The sequence below is a fragment of the Haemorhous mexicanus genome, chromosome 18, assembly GCF_027477595.1.
Source record: "Haemorhous mexicanus isolate bHaeMex1 chromosome 18, bHaeMex1.pri, whole genome shotgun sequence".
Classification (NCBI taxonomy): Eukaryota; Metazoa; Chordata; class Aves; order Passeriformes; family Fringillidae; genus Haemorhous; species Haemorhous mexicanus.
In genome coordinates, this window is record NC_082358.1 from 9234780 (window position 1) to 9253811 (window position 19032).

At 51.2% G+C, this 19032-nt stretch overlaps 2 protein-coding genes and 1 long non-coding RNA gene across 3 annotated transcripts in view; 1 reads left to right on the plus strand and 2 right to left on the minus strand.

Annotated features, from left to right (window-relative positions):
* The window catches only part of DNAJC5 (DnaJ heat shock protein family (Hsp40) member C5), a 30919-nt gene extending 23372 nt beyond the window's left edge, over window positions 1–7547 (plus strand). The window contains exon 6 of the mRNA XM_059862933.1: window positions 691–7547. Within this exon, the coding sequence (XP_059718916.1) occupies window positions 691–794 (104 nt within the window). The 3' untranslated portion in view covers window positions 795–7547. The remainder of the gene's footprint in view (window positions 1–690) is intronic.
* A 1580-nt stretch (window positions 7548–9127) lies between these two features.
* On the minus strand, window positions 9128–10258 carry LOC132335707 (corticoliberin-like). Its single transcript, XM_059862535.1, has 2 exons — window positions 10191–10258; window positions 9128–9732 (listed from the first exon to the last, which is right to left on the minus strand). The coding sequence occupies exon 2, from the start codon at window positions 9706–9708 to the stop codon at window positions 9316–9318; it is 393 nt and encodes a 130-aa protein (XP_059718518.1). The 5' UTR covers window positions 9709–9732; window positions 10191–10258; the 3' UTR covers window positions 9128–9315.
* A 1994-nt stretch (window positions 10259–12252) lies between these two features.
* LOC132335696 (uncharacterized) lies at window positions 12253–14128 on the minus strand. The gene is made up of 2 exons (XR_009488720.1): window positions 14074–14128; window positions 12253–12905 (listed from the first exon to the last, which is right to left on the minus strand). It is a non-coding gene; the product is annotated as an uncharacterized LOC132335696 (long non-coding RNA).
* Between the last annotated feature and the right edge of the window lie 4904 nt (window positions 14129–19032).

Here is a 19032-nt window from a genome sequence, read left to right on the forward strand (position 1 = left end):
GAAAATGCTGTGAGCCTTCTAGGATGAACATTAGTCACTACTTCAGTGCTCAGTGAGCTGGTTGAGAAAAAAGCAGATCCTGGGGTGTGGAAGATGAGCAGGGAATGTTTGTGCCACGAGTTACATGGGTGATGCTGACACCAGAGATAAAGTTGCTACACCTGGAGGGTCTTCACTGAACCTAGCTGGGATCAGCTTCAGAGCAGTCAATGACCATCATTGTGTTCCTTCCACACTCTGGGGTAACATATGGACCAGATTGCTGAAAGGGGCTCTTGTACCCAAAGGTTGGGGATGTCAAGGCAGCTTTAATTGTGTCAGGTGTAGAGGAAGTGTCACTGCTACCCTTGCTCTAATACTGTTTGTGAAGCTATTTCTGCAGGATTAAACCAATTATTTAAAATATTGTAGAGCCTTGTGTATGCTCTGATGACATTTTTAATGGGCACTTCTGAATGGTGGGTGAGGATCAGCAGCTTTTACAGGAAAAAAGAAATGGCAATAAACATTCTGCATGTAGAGTTGATGTGAACGCTGTTGCGTGCACACTGAAAATCAGGGAATTAATATAATGCTCCTAAAGGAGTGTAAAATGGTGTTATCAGAGGGTTGTAGGGAGATGTGCTTACCAAAACATACAGTGCTGTGTTTGTGCCTTGGTGTGCTAAGCCTTTTGTCTTCACTTTTCAGAGGCCTCAGACGCACCTATTGTGATACAGCCAGCATCAGCCACAGAGACAACCCAGCTCACAGCTGACTCGCACCCCAGCTACCACACTGATGGATTTAATTAAGTTAAGGAAACACTGTCATTAGAATGGATAAAAAAAAAAAATACATGGCCAACTCAACACTAGAATCATGAACATTAGAAGTAGAGAATGGGGAGGGGGAATAATTCTGCCACAGTAAGAGGGCAGCTTTCCAACCTGCCGAAAATATTTTGTAATCCCTTCAGCCTTTTGTCACCTTTCAGTGTCGTATCTCAACGATACGTGAAGTGCTGTAGCATGCAGTATTTAAAGCAGTTTAGCTACGGTCTTATATGTTTCCTTTCTTTTTTTTTTTTTTTCCCTCCTATTTTGTTTTGTTTTTTGTTTTTTTATAGCATGTATGGAGTTATGTTAAATGTCTGTGGTGTAATGTATTGAGTTGTCACAATATCAGTGCGGTGGAGACATTCTGCATTTTGAGCAGCAGTACTGGCCTAAAAATGAGATTTAAAAAGTGTCACAGAAGCCACTGTTCTTCTGTACAGCTGAGCTGTCGAAGACCTTTAGAAGTTGAGGATTTTCATTTGAGTGCAACAAACCAATTCTTTCATTCCTCCTCCTATTCCTGCATTATTATCTAAGCAAGTTTACAAAGCCAAGAACCAAAAAATGCCAGTCAGTCCTGCAGAGCTGGAGTCCTCTCTAATGCTGGTTTTCAGCTTAAATAAATCTACCTTGAAAAATAAAAAGGGAGAGTTGCCAGTCTTTGAACAGTAAATTGAACAGCTCGTTGTGTATGAGGCGATCTCCAGTGACAATGGAACCAAAACCAACTGGGAATGGGCTCCCGTGGTCGTGGCAGTGGGATTTTAACTCCAAGCACAATTCTGTTTTCATTTGAGTTCAGTTGTTTTCCTGTAATGCTAAAGACCAAATAGTGCAGCTTTGTTTCTGAATGCATGAGAATCTTAAAGTGAAACTGGTTAACTGGCTCTCACTGAGCAAATGGTAAAATGCAGACAGTAGGCAACAGCAGAAATGTTTAGAAACAACTGGTGTTTAAAAATTTGTTCTAATAATTTGAGACTTTAATAGGCAAGGTCTTTTTTTTAAAGCTTTTGTAATACACTAACCCTTTAATTTAATGAACATCTTTGTGGAGTACTTAAATGGGTTTTAAAGAACAAACCACCTTTCTTTGTGTTTATATTGTATAATTTGCACATTGTCTTGCATTTAGATTTGTTTACACCATTGTTTCTCTTTTCTTTGGAACAGCTATGTGGAAACCACTGAAAGGTTTCCTGTACTATTTTGAAACCAAATCAAGTCTGAATTCTGTTCTAGAAACTGTGGTTTACTGAGGTTTAACTGTTAAAAAGGCATTTTAGGCAGCTGCTGAATTACTGGTGTATTTTGTTGTCAATAGTCCTGCTTTAGGTGATCCAGAGTCAGATCTAGAACAGCTCCAGAGAACCCACACTTGGCACTTTCAGTGGGTAATTACAGCCTCATTAATTTTAATCGTTACGGTTTTATATCACAATGCCTCTACTGTCCCTTGTACCCCCATCCCCCTGATCTGTTTCCCCCACTTTCTGTACAGGGGCTGTTGGCACCTTCCCCCCATGTCTGCTGCTCCCTCACCAGCTCCAGGTGGTGCTTTGAAGCAGGGTAAAGATCCACTGGTCTGCACAAAGACTGCCAGGAAAGGGCAGGGACCCAGAGAGCTATTCTGAATATATTTTCCTGCTGTCTTTGCATGAGCAACGTGAAATCTGCCATGAAACCTTGTTAAACGTGCTGGGTAGGAGAACATGTTCTCCCCAAGGTCTCAGTGCTCAGTGAGGAGTGTTTGCACACCCAGACTTTGCTGTGGCTGTTGGTACAAGCACATATTTTGCCTGCATGGGAGCTTGCTGCAGATCAGCATGATTTTAGTACCATATCCAGCCCCCAAAATTCCCCAAAAAATCTGTTACTTTTAATTTATGGCTCAATTTCAGCAGCACACTCCTTAAGTCATTTCTTCTTTGCCCACAGTCCTTACAGACTTGAAATGTGGTGGTTTAGTGCAAGATACTTTTATCTTTCCCTGACTTGGATGGCCTTGAGGACATTTGTGTATGATTTGGCTGGAGGTCCTTATTTAGTTAATGTCTTTCTTTGACCCCTTGTAACAAAAAGCCATTTTTAGGCTTAAACCCAATATAATTTTGTCTGTCCCTGTAGATTTCTCCTGAAGCCTGTTCTTGGTGTAAAATTGCACTCTGGAATACGGTGGGGCATGTGCAGGCTTTGTCCTCTCCACATTTACTGGTTAAAATTGCCTTTATCTGCAAATTGTGTTCTTGGTTTAAAAAAAAAAAAAAAAAAAAGGTATCGAGGTTTTTTGGCTTTGTAAATGAATGTGGCTCATCAGGGCAAGTCAGTGAATGAGGGAGGGGCTCTTTCCTGGAAGCTGTTCCATTCCCTGTCCCTGTGTTCATCTCAGTGGATAATACAGAGATGGTTGTTGGGTGTTGCTCTGCTGCAGAGCAGCTTTGCCCCCAGTGCTGGGGGTTGGTTGTCACTGTTAATTTGGAATAATGCTCTTATTTCTTAACCTCTCTGGGCTGTTTCCAGAGAATTGGAGAGGCTGGTGGGAAACTTTGGCTCCAGGGAGGTGTGTGACACACCTGGAGTCACTCTGCAGACTCCTGACAGGGGAACTGAAGTGTGGGCAGCACATGAGGACCAGAGGCAGAACAGTTATCTGTGGGGAAAGATGACATCCAGGATAAGTTTGCAGTTTTAGATCTTTGCTTAGCAAGGGATGAGTTTGGAGAGAGACTGCTTTCCTGTTGGTTCTGTCTGTGGGTGGTGTGTGTACAGGAAATTGGTCTGTTACATGCCAGAGTGATGTTAGATGCTCCAAGGGAAACCATTCTGAGATCTCACTTACAGGGAATGATGGGAAAACATAATTCTAGAGGAATATTCATGTTTTTTGAAGCTCTTTCAAGTTTGCCCATGTTACTGCTTAATCTCTGAGTTTGGGGTCGTTATGTATTAGTGAAGTTCTTCTTGAACAATTTAAGGAAGTGATTTAAATATTCCTTCTTTGAAGCCAAAACCGTGTCATGGCACATAAGTACATTAATGCTCACTCTTCCCCTCTTGAAGGGAGGGTGCAAGAGTACCCTGGGCTCTAACGCGAGTTGCACTTCATAATGGCCAAGTGGAATCCTAGTAAATGCAAAGTTCTATTGGGAATAATGGTTTAAATAATGGTTTTTCTTTCTGGCAGAGAAGCTCAGACAGGAATTCTGAGCTTGGGCAAGGGGAGTTGCAGCATCCCAGTGCTGCAGCCTGACCTGGCTTAGTGCAGAATGTTTCCCTCCAAAATCAAACCTGACCACTGTCCATCTCAGTCCGGTGTTTTGCCAGAATTAAAACTTGAGCTTGGATTTTATTTATTTATTTGTTTCTTTAAAGTTGTATCATTTGTACAAGTTGCCTGAGTCCTCCATTCTAGTTGTTTGGCTGCCTCCATCCAGCTCCTCCAACCTCTCCAGCACTGATTTCCTTAGCACCTGTAGCTAAGGGTGAATCCCAACTAGAGAGTTTGGTGTTCAGGATACTGATTTATCCCTGTGTTGCGTGGAGAGCCATTCCTAGATTAGGTGAGGAGGGAAAGCTGCTGCTGAGAGTGCTCAGGTTCCAGCTGTCCCTCCTGGCACATGGAGCTGCTGGAAAAGGAGGTGCTGGATCTGTCCTGCCCATCCTCCCTAGGGATGGGAACATCCTAAACACACTGTACTGAAGGGGCATTACACCCCTTAAATGCCAGTCTTATTTTGTTAGTGATATTTGTAGGAAATTCTTAAATATTTATCTGTATATAAATATATGTAAGACCTCGTGGCATCCCATAGGGTGTCGGTTTTTGCTGGTCCCATGCAGTGATGTTTTAAAGCCATGTTCCCTTTTTAGTCTTTTTTTAGATTTGTAGTCTTTTAAAACTGCTTTAGATATTAGCACTCCTAGTGTTCTTAAAGTGGGATCCTCTTGGAGGTTTGGAGGGACAGAACAGAGGAGGAGGGCTTGGGCATGGCACAGAATCACTCAGTCCTGCAGCAGGGCTGCGGTCGGGGGAGTGCAGCTCTCCAAACCCTTCCTGTCAGCCTGTAAACACCTCACACAGGTGTAACCAGGGCAGGAGCCTGACAGAAAAACTATTCCTGTCCCATCTGTGAGGCAGTTTAGTGGTGTGGGAGGGACACCTGTGCACTCTGAGGGGCTGTTCCAGAGCATTTGTACCACGTACACTCCTTGAGAGCGGCACCTGCTTCTCTCAACTACTTTGTGCCCTTCCTCTGGTGCCCTTTGATCTTTTTGCCAAGTTCTGGATAATTTAGGAAATTTTGCTGCAGGTTTTTTGTACCCAGTGCACCTGTATATTGGCATCATGTTGAACAGATCACTCTGGCAGGGTGGTCTGGGCAGTTTGCAGCCCCCACCTTGTGTCAGTAATTCCCAATGGTGTTTAAATGCATTAATCTTGGAGCACTGAACCGTAACCCTGCAGTTATAGTTTATAGTGTCAGGTCGATATAAACTTCACGTGCTTCAGCATCTGGTGCTGCTTCTCTGTATTCTAGTGGAGATCATCTAGTTTGTAGTGTCTCATTGCACCAACAGCTGCTTAAAATCTCTCAAAAGAATCGTAGCCAGTAGCTCACCAGGTGGCAGGAAATTTGTCAGTGTTCAGCTCCCGCAAGATCCATGGTCCCCTCCACGAGCTGCCTTTGGAGGCTTTCTGGGACTGTCTGGGACTCAGCAAGACTGCAATTCCTGTGTTCTTCCAAGAAGACACTTCCTTTACGAGGAGAAGCCACAGGAGGGAAGCTGGCTGTCTGATGTTTGCACAAGCCAATTGCCAGAAATCTGGAAGATGAACTTTCATTATGCCAATGTTACATGCACAGTTCATTTTGGTGTTCAAAGGATAGATGCTGGGAATTTCTGGTGGTTATATATATATATATGTATGTATATGTATAGAGGAAGCTCTTATATAAACTGGCTGTTCATTCCCGAGTGCCGTTGTCTTCTCTGCTCCCTCTCCCAGCCCTGTGGGTGTTCTCTTGCAGTCTGTGAGCGGTTGCTTGTCAAACCATTCCAAAAATTTAACAATCTACTTGAATTCCATGAGCTGCCCTTTGTCCCAGCTCCTCTGGATGGAACAGAGCTCTGCCTGCTCCAGCTTTCCTTAGGAGGAGAGAAAGGAGAGCTGGCAGAGGGCACAGAGGCAGCTCTGGAGTGACTGGAACTTGTGCAACTGGCACGTGGGGTGTTTAGAAGTGGTTAATGTGCTGATCACTGAAGCTGTGATAGAACACGTGGATTTGGGTTTTTTCCCTAGGCTTCACCACGCTGGACTCCCCAGAACAGGGCTGGGTGAGCTCACGGAGCAAGGTCCACCCCGTGCTGAGGGCGTGGGCTGCAGCATCACGTGTGTGTATGTATGTATATATGCACATATGTATATATTTATACAACAGGTGTGCACCTTGGGTTTTTCTTTGGTGGTAAAAACATGAGATTTGGCTCCAAGTAGTGCTCTGAACTCAGCCAGACAGGGGAAAGGTGTGAGTTTTGTGTGGCCACAAATTTGTGCTTCTTTGCTCTCAGCTGCAGGAAAACCCAAACCCAACCTGTGGTGTTGAGGGACTGGTGAGGACATGGTGAAGGAGCCTGTTGTATAAATAAATGGGTCCTAGGAGCAGGAGAAGCATCTCCTGCTCCCCACACCCTGCTTGGGGAGTTCCCACATGAGCAGCATGGGGTTTGCACGGCCAGGTGCTGTCCCTCCTCTTGCAGGTTGGTTCCATAAGGATTTGGTGTTACTGAAATTCCTACACCTGAAGCTGGCAGTGATCCATGTGAAGGCACAACGGTTGTGGCTGATGCACATGTGAGTCCCACCATGTCCCCTCTAGCCATGCTGGATAGAGTCACCACCGCCCTCCTCCTCCTCAGGCTGTTCCTGCCAGGGGCTGTTCCTGACACGCAGCACACCAGGGGTTCCTGGTTCACGGCAGAAATGAGGGAATATTGGGGAGATTTTTACTGCTGGCACCTCTGAAGTTCTGTTGGTGACCGTCACAGCTGATGAACTCCAGGTTTGCCAATTCCAAACGTGCTGTTTCCGTACTGGATGCTGAGCTGATCACTGTCATTCCTTCCTCCCTGTCACCCCATCATGGCCTGCCTTGCTGGGGCAGGGTGTGGATGGGTTGGTTGGTGTCACTGGTGACATCCCAGGCAGTTTATGTTCATTTTGCATGTGAGCAAGGCCCTGAACTGTGTCATTCCTTGTGAGGTTTGTTTTCCTGGCCCCTTAATGGAGGATGGAGGGAGCTGAGGATGCCAGGAGAGACTCGCCTGCATTTGCACTGCACTTCAACTCGGGCGGGGGTGGGGGATAGAGGGAGCCCATCTTTAAAAAAAGAAAAAAAGTTTAAAAAAACCCCAAACCAAACCCACCACAATCGAAGTATAAATGCATCTGAGAAGCAAATATAATATAGACATATATCTATTTTGTTATGTTACTAAAGGACCATACTTTGAGTTGTCTGTAAGTAGACGTGGCTGTCTGAACTTCGTGGATTGTAACACTCGATACTACTGAGCTCCTGTACATACCCGTGGCGACAGCAGAAGGAATTATTTTCTGTTTTAGCATGGTAATTTGTGTCTTGTATGTCCGAATATAAACTAAAATAAAGATTGCTAAGTTATCGGAAACCACTGTTGTAAAATAAATGTTTTCAATGCAGAAATGCCCATCCGATTTTTCTTTCTTTATTTGCACAAGAGGGAGGGGCTGTGGGACAGGGTGGGGCTGGCTAGGAAGTGGGAGGTGGGAGAGGTCACCCATCGCTGGGATGGGCACTGGGTGCAGGGTCTCTGGGGCAGGAACTGTATCCACTCCCCTGTACCCCTCCTGCACCCACCATGGGGTCTGGGCTGGTTTTGAGCCTGAAAGTCCAAAGATCTTCTTGTGATGGTGGACCCTGGCAGGTAGTTGGGGTGTAAATGCAGGTTAGAGTTGTTAGTGGGGTGGGAATTGTATGCAGGGCTGAGGAAGGCAACAGGGGCTGTCTCTGCAGTAAAAATACCCTTTTCTGGAGAAACTCAGGTTATTGACACTGGGTTTGCTCCTGGTGTTGCTGGTGGAGAGAACAAAGATGAGTGGAAGATGTGCTGAAGGAGCTCTGAGACTGATCCAAGCCAAGGTGGGGACCAAGGCAGCACAAATCTGTCCTGCCCCAGGTCCCTGGTGACTGTGGGGCTGTCCCTGCTGTAGGTGCCACCAGCGGCTGTTCTGACCCTGGGATTGTTCACTTTGGAAAGGTGAGTTCCACGTTTGATGGAGATGAGCACTAAATTGTGTTTTATCTTAGGGTTGTCAGGTTGGACAAGGCTTTGAGCAACCTGATCTAGAGGGAGGTGTCCCTGCCCGTGGCCCATGTTGCTCTGGCAACACCAAAAGCTGCTGGGGCCGAGCAGCCCCTCCGGAGAGGCAGGAATGGAGTGCAGGGTCAGGCCAGGTTGGGTTCAAAGCTGAGACCAAGCTGCTCGACTCAGGCATGTGCTCCTCACCACTTCCCTGTGCTCCTCTCTTGGCACAGTCTGACCTTTATCGCGATTTCTATCCCAACCCCACAAGTCTCTGCTCCCTCACTGCCCCCTCTCTGATGTCCTCAGGGTGCCAGAGGTCCTGTCCAGCCCTGTGCCCACCCCAGTCAATCAGCCAAGGCTAGGATGGCCGAGCTGGCCTGGGGGAAGGATATTGACCTCCTTACCTGGCCTGCAGAGTGTGGAGCCCTGGGACAATTTTCCTCCTTCCACCAAAACTGTCAGTGCCTGTGAGCCTTCCCAAACCCGGTTCAGCCCCATCAAGCCTGGCAGTGGAGTGTGCACAGCTTGGGGCTGTGATTGCAGGAGGGGGATTGATCTGAGGGGGGGCTCCATGCCCCAGAGAGGACACAGCTTGGAAGGGAGGGGGCCTCTGGGGGGGCTGCAATGCTCTTGCTGCTAATGTTTTACACAGATGCTCACCCTCCTCCAAGAACCACCAAGCTCAGGTGCCACTCAATCTTGTCCCAAATCCCCAGCTGTGACACAAAAGGTGCAGACTTGCTGTGAAGTTGGGAAGCAGCAGCTTTTGGAGCCATTTGCAGGGATACTGGAGAAGCCCTGGCTGGATCTCAGGGTGCAGCTTCCAGCCGGGGCTGCACTACCTGCATAATTCAGAGATCTTTATGCAGATGTTTTTTTCACCCAAGGAAGCATCTGGGATTGCTCCGGTATTTTTGGGGTGACCTGGTTTATGAGGGGAAGCATAAAAGCACAGCAGCAGGGCAGGTACGACTGTGACTTTAATGCACAACAGTGACACGCGGGACGCAGTGACAGGAACACTGCCAGGCAAGGTGGGGACTCCCTGGGCACGGCTGCAGCCCACAGCATCCCCCCCGTTCTCCGCTCTGCCGTGGTGTCTTGTTACGGGGTCGGTCTCCTTCATTCCCCCACCTCCAACGACCCTCCCTCATTTCCCTATACTCTGCAGCAAGAGCTTATTGCTGAGCGCCTTCTGGGCCAGTCTCTCCTCCCGGGACATTTCCAGGAACTCGCGCAGGAGGTGGAAGGTGAGATCCAACGAGTTGGGTTTTCCGTCTCGCCTCTTGCCGGTTTGCAGCGCCCGCCGGGCTCGGGGAGCCGGGGCGAGCTCTGCCCCGTGGAACAGGCACAGTCTTTGGGGCAGGGGATCGGTGGCGGGGACCGGGGCTCTCGGGGCTCCCATCCAGGGCTCCCAGGTGAGTTGGGGGGCCAGGGTCAGCCTGCGGGACGGACCCCGGGGCCACTGCAGCGGGGAGCAGGTCTCCGAGGGCAGGAAGAGCAGGACGAGGACGGAGGCAGCTGAAATCATCCTGACCCGCATCGCAGCCACTCCGGGGCCAGAAGCCTGCAAGAGCAGCCCCCCCCACCCCGGACCCCCACATCCCCCCCCGCTGCGGTCAGGGGTTACTCGAGGGGCTTCACCCCGTTGGGGACCCCCTCCCCAGGGGTGAAATTCCCTGGGGATGAAACCCCCCAGAACGGCGTCCCCACCCCCGCCGATGGGAATCCCACCCCCCGTCCCTGGGACAGGACCCTTCTCGGGATGGGACCCCCCGCGGGCTGGGATCCCCCCACCCGGGGACGCGACACCCCTTCTCCCCGGATGGGACTCCCCCAGGGCATGAGACACCCTCGGCAGCCGGGACGGGACCCTCCAGGACCTGGGACCCCCCCCGAGAGGGGACACCCCCCTACCCCGGGACAGGACCCTCCTCTCCCCGGGACCAGACTCCCCCGAGCTGGGGATTCCCCTCCTTGTGTCGGGGGTGGCGGTGGCCGTCCCGGTCCCCGTGCGCGTCTCACCGCTCTCGGGCGCTCCGCTCGCTCCGCGCCTCCCGCAGGACGCGCCGCTCCGGCCCCGCGCTATATAGGGGCGGGGAGCCACGTGATGGGAGCGGGGCCGGGATCTGTCCGCGGTGCTGAACGGGGGGAGAGCCGGGGGGACACGGGCCGGGGGGACAGGCTGGGGGTGACAGTCTGGGGGAACGTGGGAGGGGGGAGAGTCTGCGAAGGGGGCATGTGAGTCCGGGGGGTACGCGGGGTGAGGCAGGGGGAGTGTTTTGGGGGCTGTGGGGGGTGTGGGGCGTGCAAGGGTGTGCGTGAAACGGGCACAAATGTGTTCAGGGGCGTTTCTCGGTGTGTTGCGGATTTGGGGGTTGGAGAGCTGAGGGAGAGGTGAGGGGGAGCTGGGGGGGTGGGAGGGGTGTGAGGTGAGCGTGAGCTCATGAGTGTGCCCGACAGACCCTCTGTGTGTGACAGGGTGCCTGGGGGCGCGGCAGGACCCGCCAGCCAAGCCCCACACTCCCCCATTGCTCCGGGTGGTGTTCCTGGCGCCCGGGCCCTGGGCACCCCATGGAGCCCTCCGATTCTCCGGGGGCCAGGAGTGCCCATGGCAGAGGGGCACACCGGGCACACACCCGTGTGCGGGCTCGGCCCCGAGCTCTGCAGCGTTTCACGTCGCAGGGAAAGTTTCCCCGATGGCTTCTTCGGCAGTTGTTTGGTGAAGGCAGCCCCGGCTGCCTCCCGGCTCCTCCCAGTGATCCCTCTGCTGCTATCACACTGATGAAAACTTCACTGCAGAAGCAAAATGCGCTCCTGGAGCACAATTTGACACAGCTTCTCCTGTCCTGATCCTAGCACAGACACACACCTGGGCATGCATCCCGGGATCCACGGCAGCAGTGCGAGGGATTCATTTGCCTTTCCCTGCCTCCCTGCTACAGCCTCTGTTGCCTGCCCCTCAGAGCTCAGCAATTGCTTCCTTCAACTTGCAGAAGCGCTGCTGTCTCTAAAATTAAAATTCCCTCCTGAGGAACAAACTTAAGAGAAGGGGAAAAAGCAAACCAGCCCACATTAGGTAGAACTTGGATGAATAGCAAGAACTCCTCCCATCCTCCTCCATGACAAGAACCACGTGGAAAACAAGGGCTCTGCAGAGTTCTGACGGTCACAGGAAAGGGCTCAAGAGGTTTGTGGGGGTGGCAAGCCGGGGGGGCCCTCACCCCCCCCCCCCCCCCCGGCTGCAGAATAGCTCCCAGCAGCAGAAGAGCAAGTCCTAGGTGGGCAGGAAGGGGGAGCAGCTGCCTCCTGCTGGCTTTGTGAGCTTTTAAAGTCCTTTTCTTCGCTGAATCATCGAGATCCTCTCTCATTTCCATTGCTTCACCTGAGGCTGTTTTTCTCCCTATCCCCCATGCCTGACCCCGCGCTGTCCCCTACCCCAATACCAGTGCTGAGCCTGGCCCTGCTGCACTGCCAGGAGCGCTGCCTGCAGCTCCCAGGGCATCCCCACACCTGCTGGGGGCTCAGGGCAAATGAGACCCCAAAATCCCATGAGGAGATGAAACCTCCAGCAGAGACTGGATCGCAGCATGGGGAATGGAGCTGCCTCCCCTGGGCTGCCTGGCTGCTCATGGGGGCTCCCAGCATGGTTTTAAATCTTCTTGAAGTCGTGCTAGGACTTGTCAGGTCCAGGGGGTCCAGCTCAGCAATTTTGGCTCCTCCCCTGCACGTGGGGCTGGGCTGTCTCTGAAAAACTCTTCCTAGCCCGTCTCCTGGGGCTGCTCTGCAGAAGTAGCGCTTGGAAGGGCCAGGGGCTGCAGTAGGGAGAGATGCAGCAGGAGGGGCTGTGCCCAGAGCATCACTCAGCGGGCTTTGGGGGCCACCTTGTCTCAGAAGAGTGAGCCCGTGGCTCTGGGCAGAGATTTCTGCTCCTGCACCACCACGGGCACGGCCAGGGGCAGGTGCAGAGAGAGGCAGCTCCGTTCACCCCTTGCCCCCATGGCCTGCTCTGTGGCTGGTGATGTTTTACACCGTTTACCTTTAGCATTAGTCATTTACTTGTAGGAAAGACAGATTCTGACAAGTGTATCTTGGACTTGTGTTTTATTTAGGAAGCTCAACTTGAAAAATCAGAAATACTTTTTTTTTTCCTGCTCCCTTCATAAATTACTGACAAATCCAGCGCTGATGGGCCCTGTGCACTGCCTGGGGATTCATTATCATCACTTTCAGGGCTGTCACTCTCTCCTCCTCTAGTCAGGAATGTGAGGAGCGAAGTGTTAATGATGCTTTCAGGGATGCCAAACTCACCCCTGGGCTGCGCTCGCTGCACACAGAGGCGCAGATCCGGGAGGGAGTCGGCGAGGTTCCTAATTAGGTGCTTTTGATGCTCAGAGCCTCCTGTCACATGAGCAGCAGCTCACACGCGGCAGCTGCTGCACCGCCGGCCGTGGCAACTTCAGCACTAAGGTGTGGCCGAGCTTCCAGCAGCTTCTCCTGAGGAGCAGACAGGATTTGCCGACCGCTTTCCTCCCTTTGCTCCTTGGGGCTGACACCCACTTTAGTCCTTACCCAGCCTCACAAACAGCCGTGCCAGGGTGCAGATGAAGCTCTGGCGTCTCCCTGCCGTGCTTCTCCATGTGCTGGGTGGAGGTGGCAGCTGTGAGACTGGTGGGGGTCGGTGCTGCCCGTCCTGCTCTGGAGGAGGCATCTCATGGGCTGACGAACCTGAGATTGACCCTGATGTTTCACCATTCTCAGGTTAGACAGTCCTCGAGGTGCCCCTCGCTGGGGCAGCTGCCGAACCCCCTGCCTTCTGCCTTGTGCCTCACACCGTGTATTGCCTAGGTCTCCCAACATCTGAAGAATTTGGACACAACAAAGAAGCAGCCCCTCGGCTCTGTTTTTATATTGGGGTTGTCTGTGGGGCCCACCCAAACCTCCTCACATTGCCCTGCATGCTGCCAGGGAATCGAGGAATCACAGAACCATTTGGGCCCTCTGAGATCACCATTCCCTCATGGCCAAAACCATCACTAAACCATGTCCCTAAGTGCCACATCCACACTTTTAAATCCCTTCAGGGATGGTGACCCCACTACTGCCCTGTGTAGCCTGTTCCAGTGCTGGACAAGTCTTACGGTAAAGAAGTGTTTTCGCTTATATCCAATGTAAACCCTTCCCAGGTGCAATTTGAGGCTGTTTCCTCTCATCCTGTCACTTGTTACTTGGGGGAAGAGACCACCCCACCTGGCTACACCCTCCTTTCAGGGAGTTGAAGGAAAAAATTAATGTTAAAAGCTTTTCAATCAAAATGAATGAACTTAGTACGAAACTGAAAGGAAAGGTTTTCCCACTGACAAGCTCCGTGCAAGAAGTGAGCGAGCCTGGAAAGCTGTCACAAAAATCACAGTGAAAGGAATCTGTAACCTGTTTTCAGCTCCTTTCTGTATTTCTTACTTTGGGTCCAAACACTCTCCCACTTCTGTAGTGGGGACTGAGACAGATGCAGCTCTAAGTACTCCACACACGGCCAAGACTATTCAATAGAGGGACTCTGGATTTCCTCCAGAGAAAAGGAAGAAAAATCTTTCTGACAGGAGCAAGGGAATTGTGGAACCACTGCCCAGCTTCACCTTCTCTGATACCTCCATTGGAAATCTAAGCAGCTTTGGGGGATTTTAAGGTTTGTACTGTGGCCTTGTGAAGATGAAAAAGAAGAGGTAAAAGCCAATTAGAATTAATTTTTTTCCAAGCAAGGTGAAGTTTTAGTAAGTTTGGTACAGAGAATAAAGTATGGCAGAATCCTCTCAACTAGCCCCATGAACAGTGGAAAATACTTCCGAAAATAATCAGGAATCATTTGCAGAAGGAAGAAAAAGAGGGTGCAGGGTAGTGCCTGCCTTACCTGTGAATCCAGGACCAGGTCCCCTGCACTGCTGCCAGCCCTTGCCCCTCTGGCCTGCTCTCCTCCCCCTGCCACCCCCATGCTGTCTTTTATAGCCTTTCTTGTCCCCCGGCTGAGCTGAGCTGGGCCACAGCGAGCTGCCACGCTCTCTGCTGGCTTCCTGTTTGCTCATCGAGAGCCTGCGGTAAAATTTCCATTACACGCTGGACAGGCAGGGTGGCAGAGAGAAGTGAGGCAAGAAATGGAACCCCAACACGTATCTGTGTTTCAGTGGTTCTCTCAACTCTTTTGAAAATGAGAAAGTGCTGTTAGATGGAGGCAGAGGTGAAAAGGGGTGTCCTGGCTCTGTGGGAACTGAAGGCCATCCTGCAGTCTCGGTTCAGCTGCTCTGGGTTCCCCCTCCCTGTCCCCAAGGGGATAGAGAAGTTCCGCTTCTCAGTTCAGCAAGAAGATCCTCTTCCCACCCACCACCCCAAAAAAGTGTTTCCCAAATGCTGCCTCGCTGAATGGAGCCACAAGACAAAGCTCTGTCCTGCTCTGACCAGAGGTTGTGGGGCTGTCTGCATCTCCCTTCACTCTGCCTCAGCCAGCAGATCCTCCAGTGATGCATGAGAGGAAAGATCAGGATGAGAGCAATTTATTTCAATCTTTCATTTATCCTCAGCGTGCAGAAGAACCATTTTGGCTGTAAAATAGAGGAGGGCAAAGGTAAAGGAGGAAAACTGCCTGCCATGAAAATATGGAACCTGTCAAAGGATCCACACCCATCTGGAGCAGTGTCTCTTGGTCTGGAGGGGAAAGACCCCATGGCTGGAATGAGATGAGCTTTTAAGTCCCTTCCAGCTCCTTGTGGGACTCTATGATTCAACAAATATATATTGAAAATTCACTGCAATAAGTAGGGACACCTTCCACTATCCCAGGTTACTCCAAGCCATGCCTAATCTGGCTGTGAACACTTCCAGCTTTGGGGCAGCCACAGCTTCTCTGGGCAGCCTGTGCCTGGGCCTTGCCACTGTGACAAGGAAGAATTTCTTCCCAATGTCCAATCTAACGCTGCCCTCTGTCAGTTTGGAGCCATTCTCACTTGGTCCTGTCATCTCATGCCCTTGTTTAAAGGCACTGAGGTCAAATAAAGCCTTTTAAATATCTTTGATGTTTCTGAATGCCTCTGAGAGTGAGTTTGGGCAACGATCACTCTAGGCAGCAGATGGCTTAGATGAGTTTGATTTAAGGTACTGCTGAAAAAGTTTCCAGTGGCACCAGGCAAACTCTTTCATGTGTGGCCTGTCGGACATATCGGCTGATCGCTGTGCACAACACTGCTCATTCAACAGCTTCAAAATGCCCCATTTTTCACCACTGTTTCGATACCAACTTCTGAAAACCGCCTCTGCTAACGGAGCAGGGTGTTTGATGCCAGCCCTGACAAATCTCCTCTTTTATAATACATGGAAATTAAGCATTTTTTTAACAATTGGCCAAGACTGTGCCCTGCAGAGCCACAGGCTGAACATGCCAGGTCTTGAAGGTCTGAGAAGCTGTGACACACTGCTCACCCAGACCAGGTCTGGGAGGTGACCTTCATGGCACAGCCCACTCCTGCAATGAATTGCCAAGTTCTCAGATGAGTGCTGGGCCAGCACACAGGTTTCGGCCCACAAGATCTGTGTCTTTCTGTACAAATAAGAATCAAGCAGGTAACGAGCTCAAAAGGAAATTGAATTTATCTTCCTACCCATTGTTCCCCTGGCTCCTTTCTAGCCCTGAGAAGCCCACAAGGGGGGCAGCCCCCAGCACTGGAGCTCCACATGCCATTACCTCAGGCAAGGAGAGATTTCATCTATTTCAGAGAAAACCGAGCCCATCTGCTTCAGAAAGAGAAAACACAACCCGAAAGTCCTCATCTCAGGTGTTCCTGCCTCGAAATGACTGTGTTTGCTCTTTGATGGTCAAGCAGACATTGTTCTCCTTTTTTCTGTTGGCTTTTTTTTCCTGTTGGCTTTTTTTTCTGTTGGCTTTTTTTTTTTTTTTTTAAACTGCTTGGATCTATTTTTAGTGACGAGGGGATGGTGCTCAAGAGGCTCTGCCATGGGTCACCTCAGTGTGGGTTTGGGTCACTCTGCATGCCAGGCAGGAAGTGAAGCACAGCCGCTCCTGGTGGTCCTGCCATGGGCACTGGGACCCCGAAGATGGTGGGGGGCTGCAGGTGCTGCTGAGATCAGGGGTCCCACATTGGGGGTTTGGGATTGTGATGATGGCAGGCAGATGAAGAGGGGCTCCTGCCATGGCAGGTGGAACCCAGCCATAGCAGGGTGCTGCAGCTGAGCCCGTGGGCCCCTCGTAATAGCAATAAATCAAATACTTTTTTTTTTTTGGTCTGATTTAACGAGATACCTGGAAGTGTGTTTTGCAATGAGAAAAGAAGGGTGGGGTTTTTTTTCAGTCCTTTTCTCCAGTGTCTCCATGTTATCGGTGAGGCATTAGGGAATGTCACCATGTGCCACACACTCCTAGCTGGGCTGTCCAACAGCAGCTGGGAGCTGGAGCAGTGCCTGTCCTGGTCAGGGTCTGTGCAGTGCTGGGCTCAGCCATGCTCAAAACTCCCCACTTTTGCCTTTTTTTCAGCTTGAAACATGGCGTGGCCCTGGCGGGGAAATTTGCGCTGGTGCAGAGACCTGCTGCATCCGCCACGCTGCTGTGATGAAGCCTCATGGTTGGAGCTGCTCAGAAAGCCTTAGACCGATATTTTGGCAAGAAAAGAGTGGTTTTTGCTGTGTTCTACCACCCCAGCCCGTGGCCAGCATGGCCTCAGAGCCTGCGGCTGGGGGGGCAGTGAGGCACAGGCAGAGGGGAGGGAGGGAGGGAGCCGCCTGCCGCCCACGCAGTGTTTCCGACGTGGCATTTGCTACCAGCAGTTTGTCACAAACAAAACAAATTCTGTCTCGTAGCCCTGAAACTAAATTAGGTCTGAGAGCACTGGTGATGGCGGCGTGAGGGAGAGGAAGGTGGCGGGCTGGCAGGGAGCGTGAGGGATCCAAGATGGCGGCGTGGCGTGAGGGCAATGGCGGCAGCGGGGGCGGAAGTCACCAGAAACGGCGTTTGGGGATGAATCAGCCATGGTTGCCTCAAGCAGGTGCAGTGTGGGAGGAGAGAGGATGGCTCCATATATTCCAGTGGCAGGAGCAGCCCACGGGGTGGGAAGGGAGGTGATGGCTCCATGTCTGCTAGTGGCAGGAGCAGTTGCCCAGTAGGAGCTGCTGGCATGGGCACAGGGCTGGTTTGCTGAAGCAAAATAATCACTGAAGAATAGAATGTCCTGAATTGACCCATAGAATATACTGAAGGGACCCATCAGGATCATTGAGTCCAGCTCCTGGCTATGCACAGGACACAAAATCCCACCATGTGCCCAAGAGCCTTATTCAGACCCTTCTCAAATTCAGACAGACTGGGTTGTGCAGATCTGAGTAAAAATGTGGCTTCATCAGGGAAAGTGTAGATCTGAGGCAAAAGAGGGGAAAATGGTGACTAAGGAAAAATGGTGACTCCACCACCGCTCTGGCCTGCCTGTTCCAATGTTTGGGCATCCTTTCAGTGAAGAAATTTTCCCTAATATGCATTCTAATCCTCCCCTGGCACAATTGTTTCCTCTTGTCCTGTCGCATGTTACCTGAAGGCAGACACCAACAATGCTGGGGGAGAGGAGGTGCTTTGCCCACCAGAGTAAGTGACATGTGGATACCCCATCTCTGGAGCATTCAAGGCCAGGCTGAATGGGGCTGGGACCAACCTGGTGTAGTGCAGATGTCCCTGTCCACACCACGGACTCGGTGACCCACTGCTGCTGACCTGCTGCTCCAGCCTAAGCCCCCCATGCCTGCCTGTCCTCTCGTGTTTGTGCTCATGAGCTCTCCTCCCACCCACACAGGGAACTATTTTTAGCTGACAGTAATCAAGTGTCAGTGTTGGCTCTGAGTGTGGCTTTCAGTGGAAGGCTCCTTCTTTCACCAAGTGCTGGCAGGAACTCGGGTGTGTTTTCTTTTAAATCTGATTGAGAATTTGCACAATGTGCTGCAGAGCAGTGGTGATTATTTTGGGCTCATCACATTCAAGCCCATACTCAGTGATCACCAGGTGACTCCATTTTGGTGAGGGCTTGGCAGAGCGTCCCCCTTCCAATCCCGTGCTGCCAGCAGCACCTGCTTGCCTTGCCTGACCCCCTCAGGAGCTGGCTCCAGGCCAGGGATACCCAGACAAGAGGTAGCTTTGCTCCTCTTGGGATGTTTATCTCCTGCACAAAGGTGTTGGGTTGGAACTTTGAATCCTGCAGAAAGGAAAATGCTCCATGTTCAGCCCTAGAGGTCACAGCCTCCTCTGGCTGAGCCCCCCTCATGTGGGGCCAGCTCCCCTTTCACTGAGGTCACCCTGCTCTGTGACAGGTCACATCCTGTCCTGGGTCAGATACGGGACCTGCCCCTCACCCTGTCTCGAGCAGCTCTGATTCAGTAAGAGCTGCGGTTGGGGTGAGCTCTGTTTCACTTTGGCTGCTGAACTCACACAGGCACTTGGTGCTACTTCATGATCCCAGTGAACCTCATAAAATCACCTGAGTTAGAAGAGACCCACAAGGATCATTGAGTCCAACTCCTGGCCCTGCACAGGACATCCCAACAATCCCATCATGTGCCGGGGACTGTTGCCCAAATGCTCCTTGAGCTCTGGCAGCCTGGGGACTGTGACCACTGCCATGGGGAGCTTGTTTTGGTGCCCAACCACCCTCTGGGGAGAAGCCTAAAACATCCCATGACACAGCTCCAGATGTTCCCTCAGGTCCTGTCCCTGGTCATACACAGATATCAGTGACTGCCCTTCCACTTCCCTCAGGAGGAAGATGCAGACCCTGACAGTTTCTCCCCTCAGTCTGCTCCAGGCTGAAGAAACCAAGTGACCGCAGCT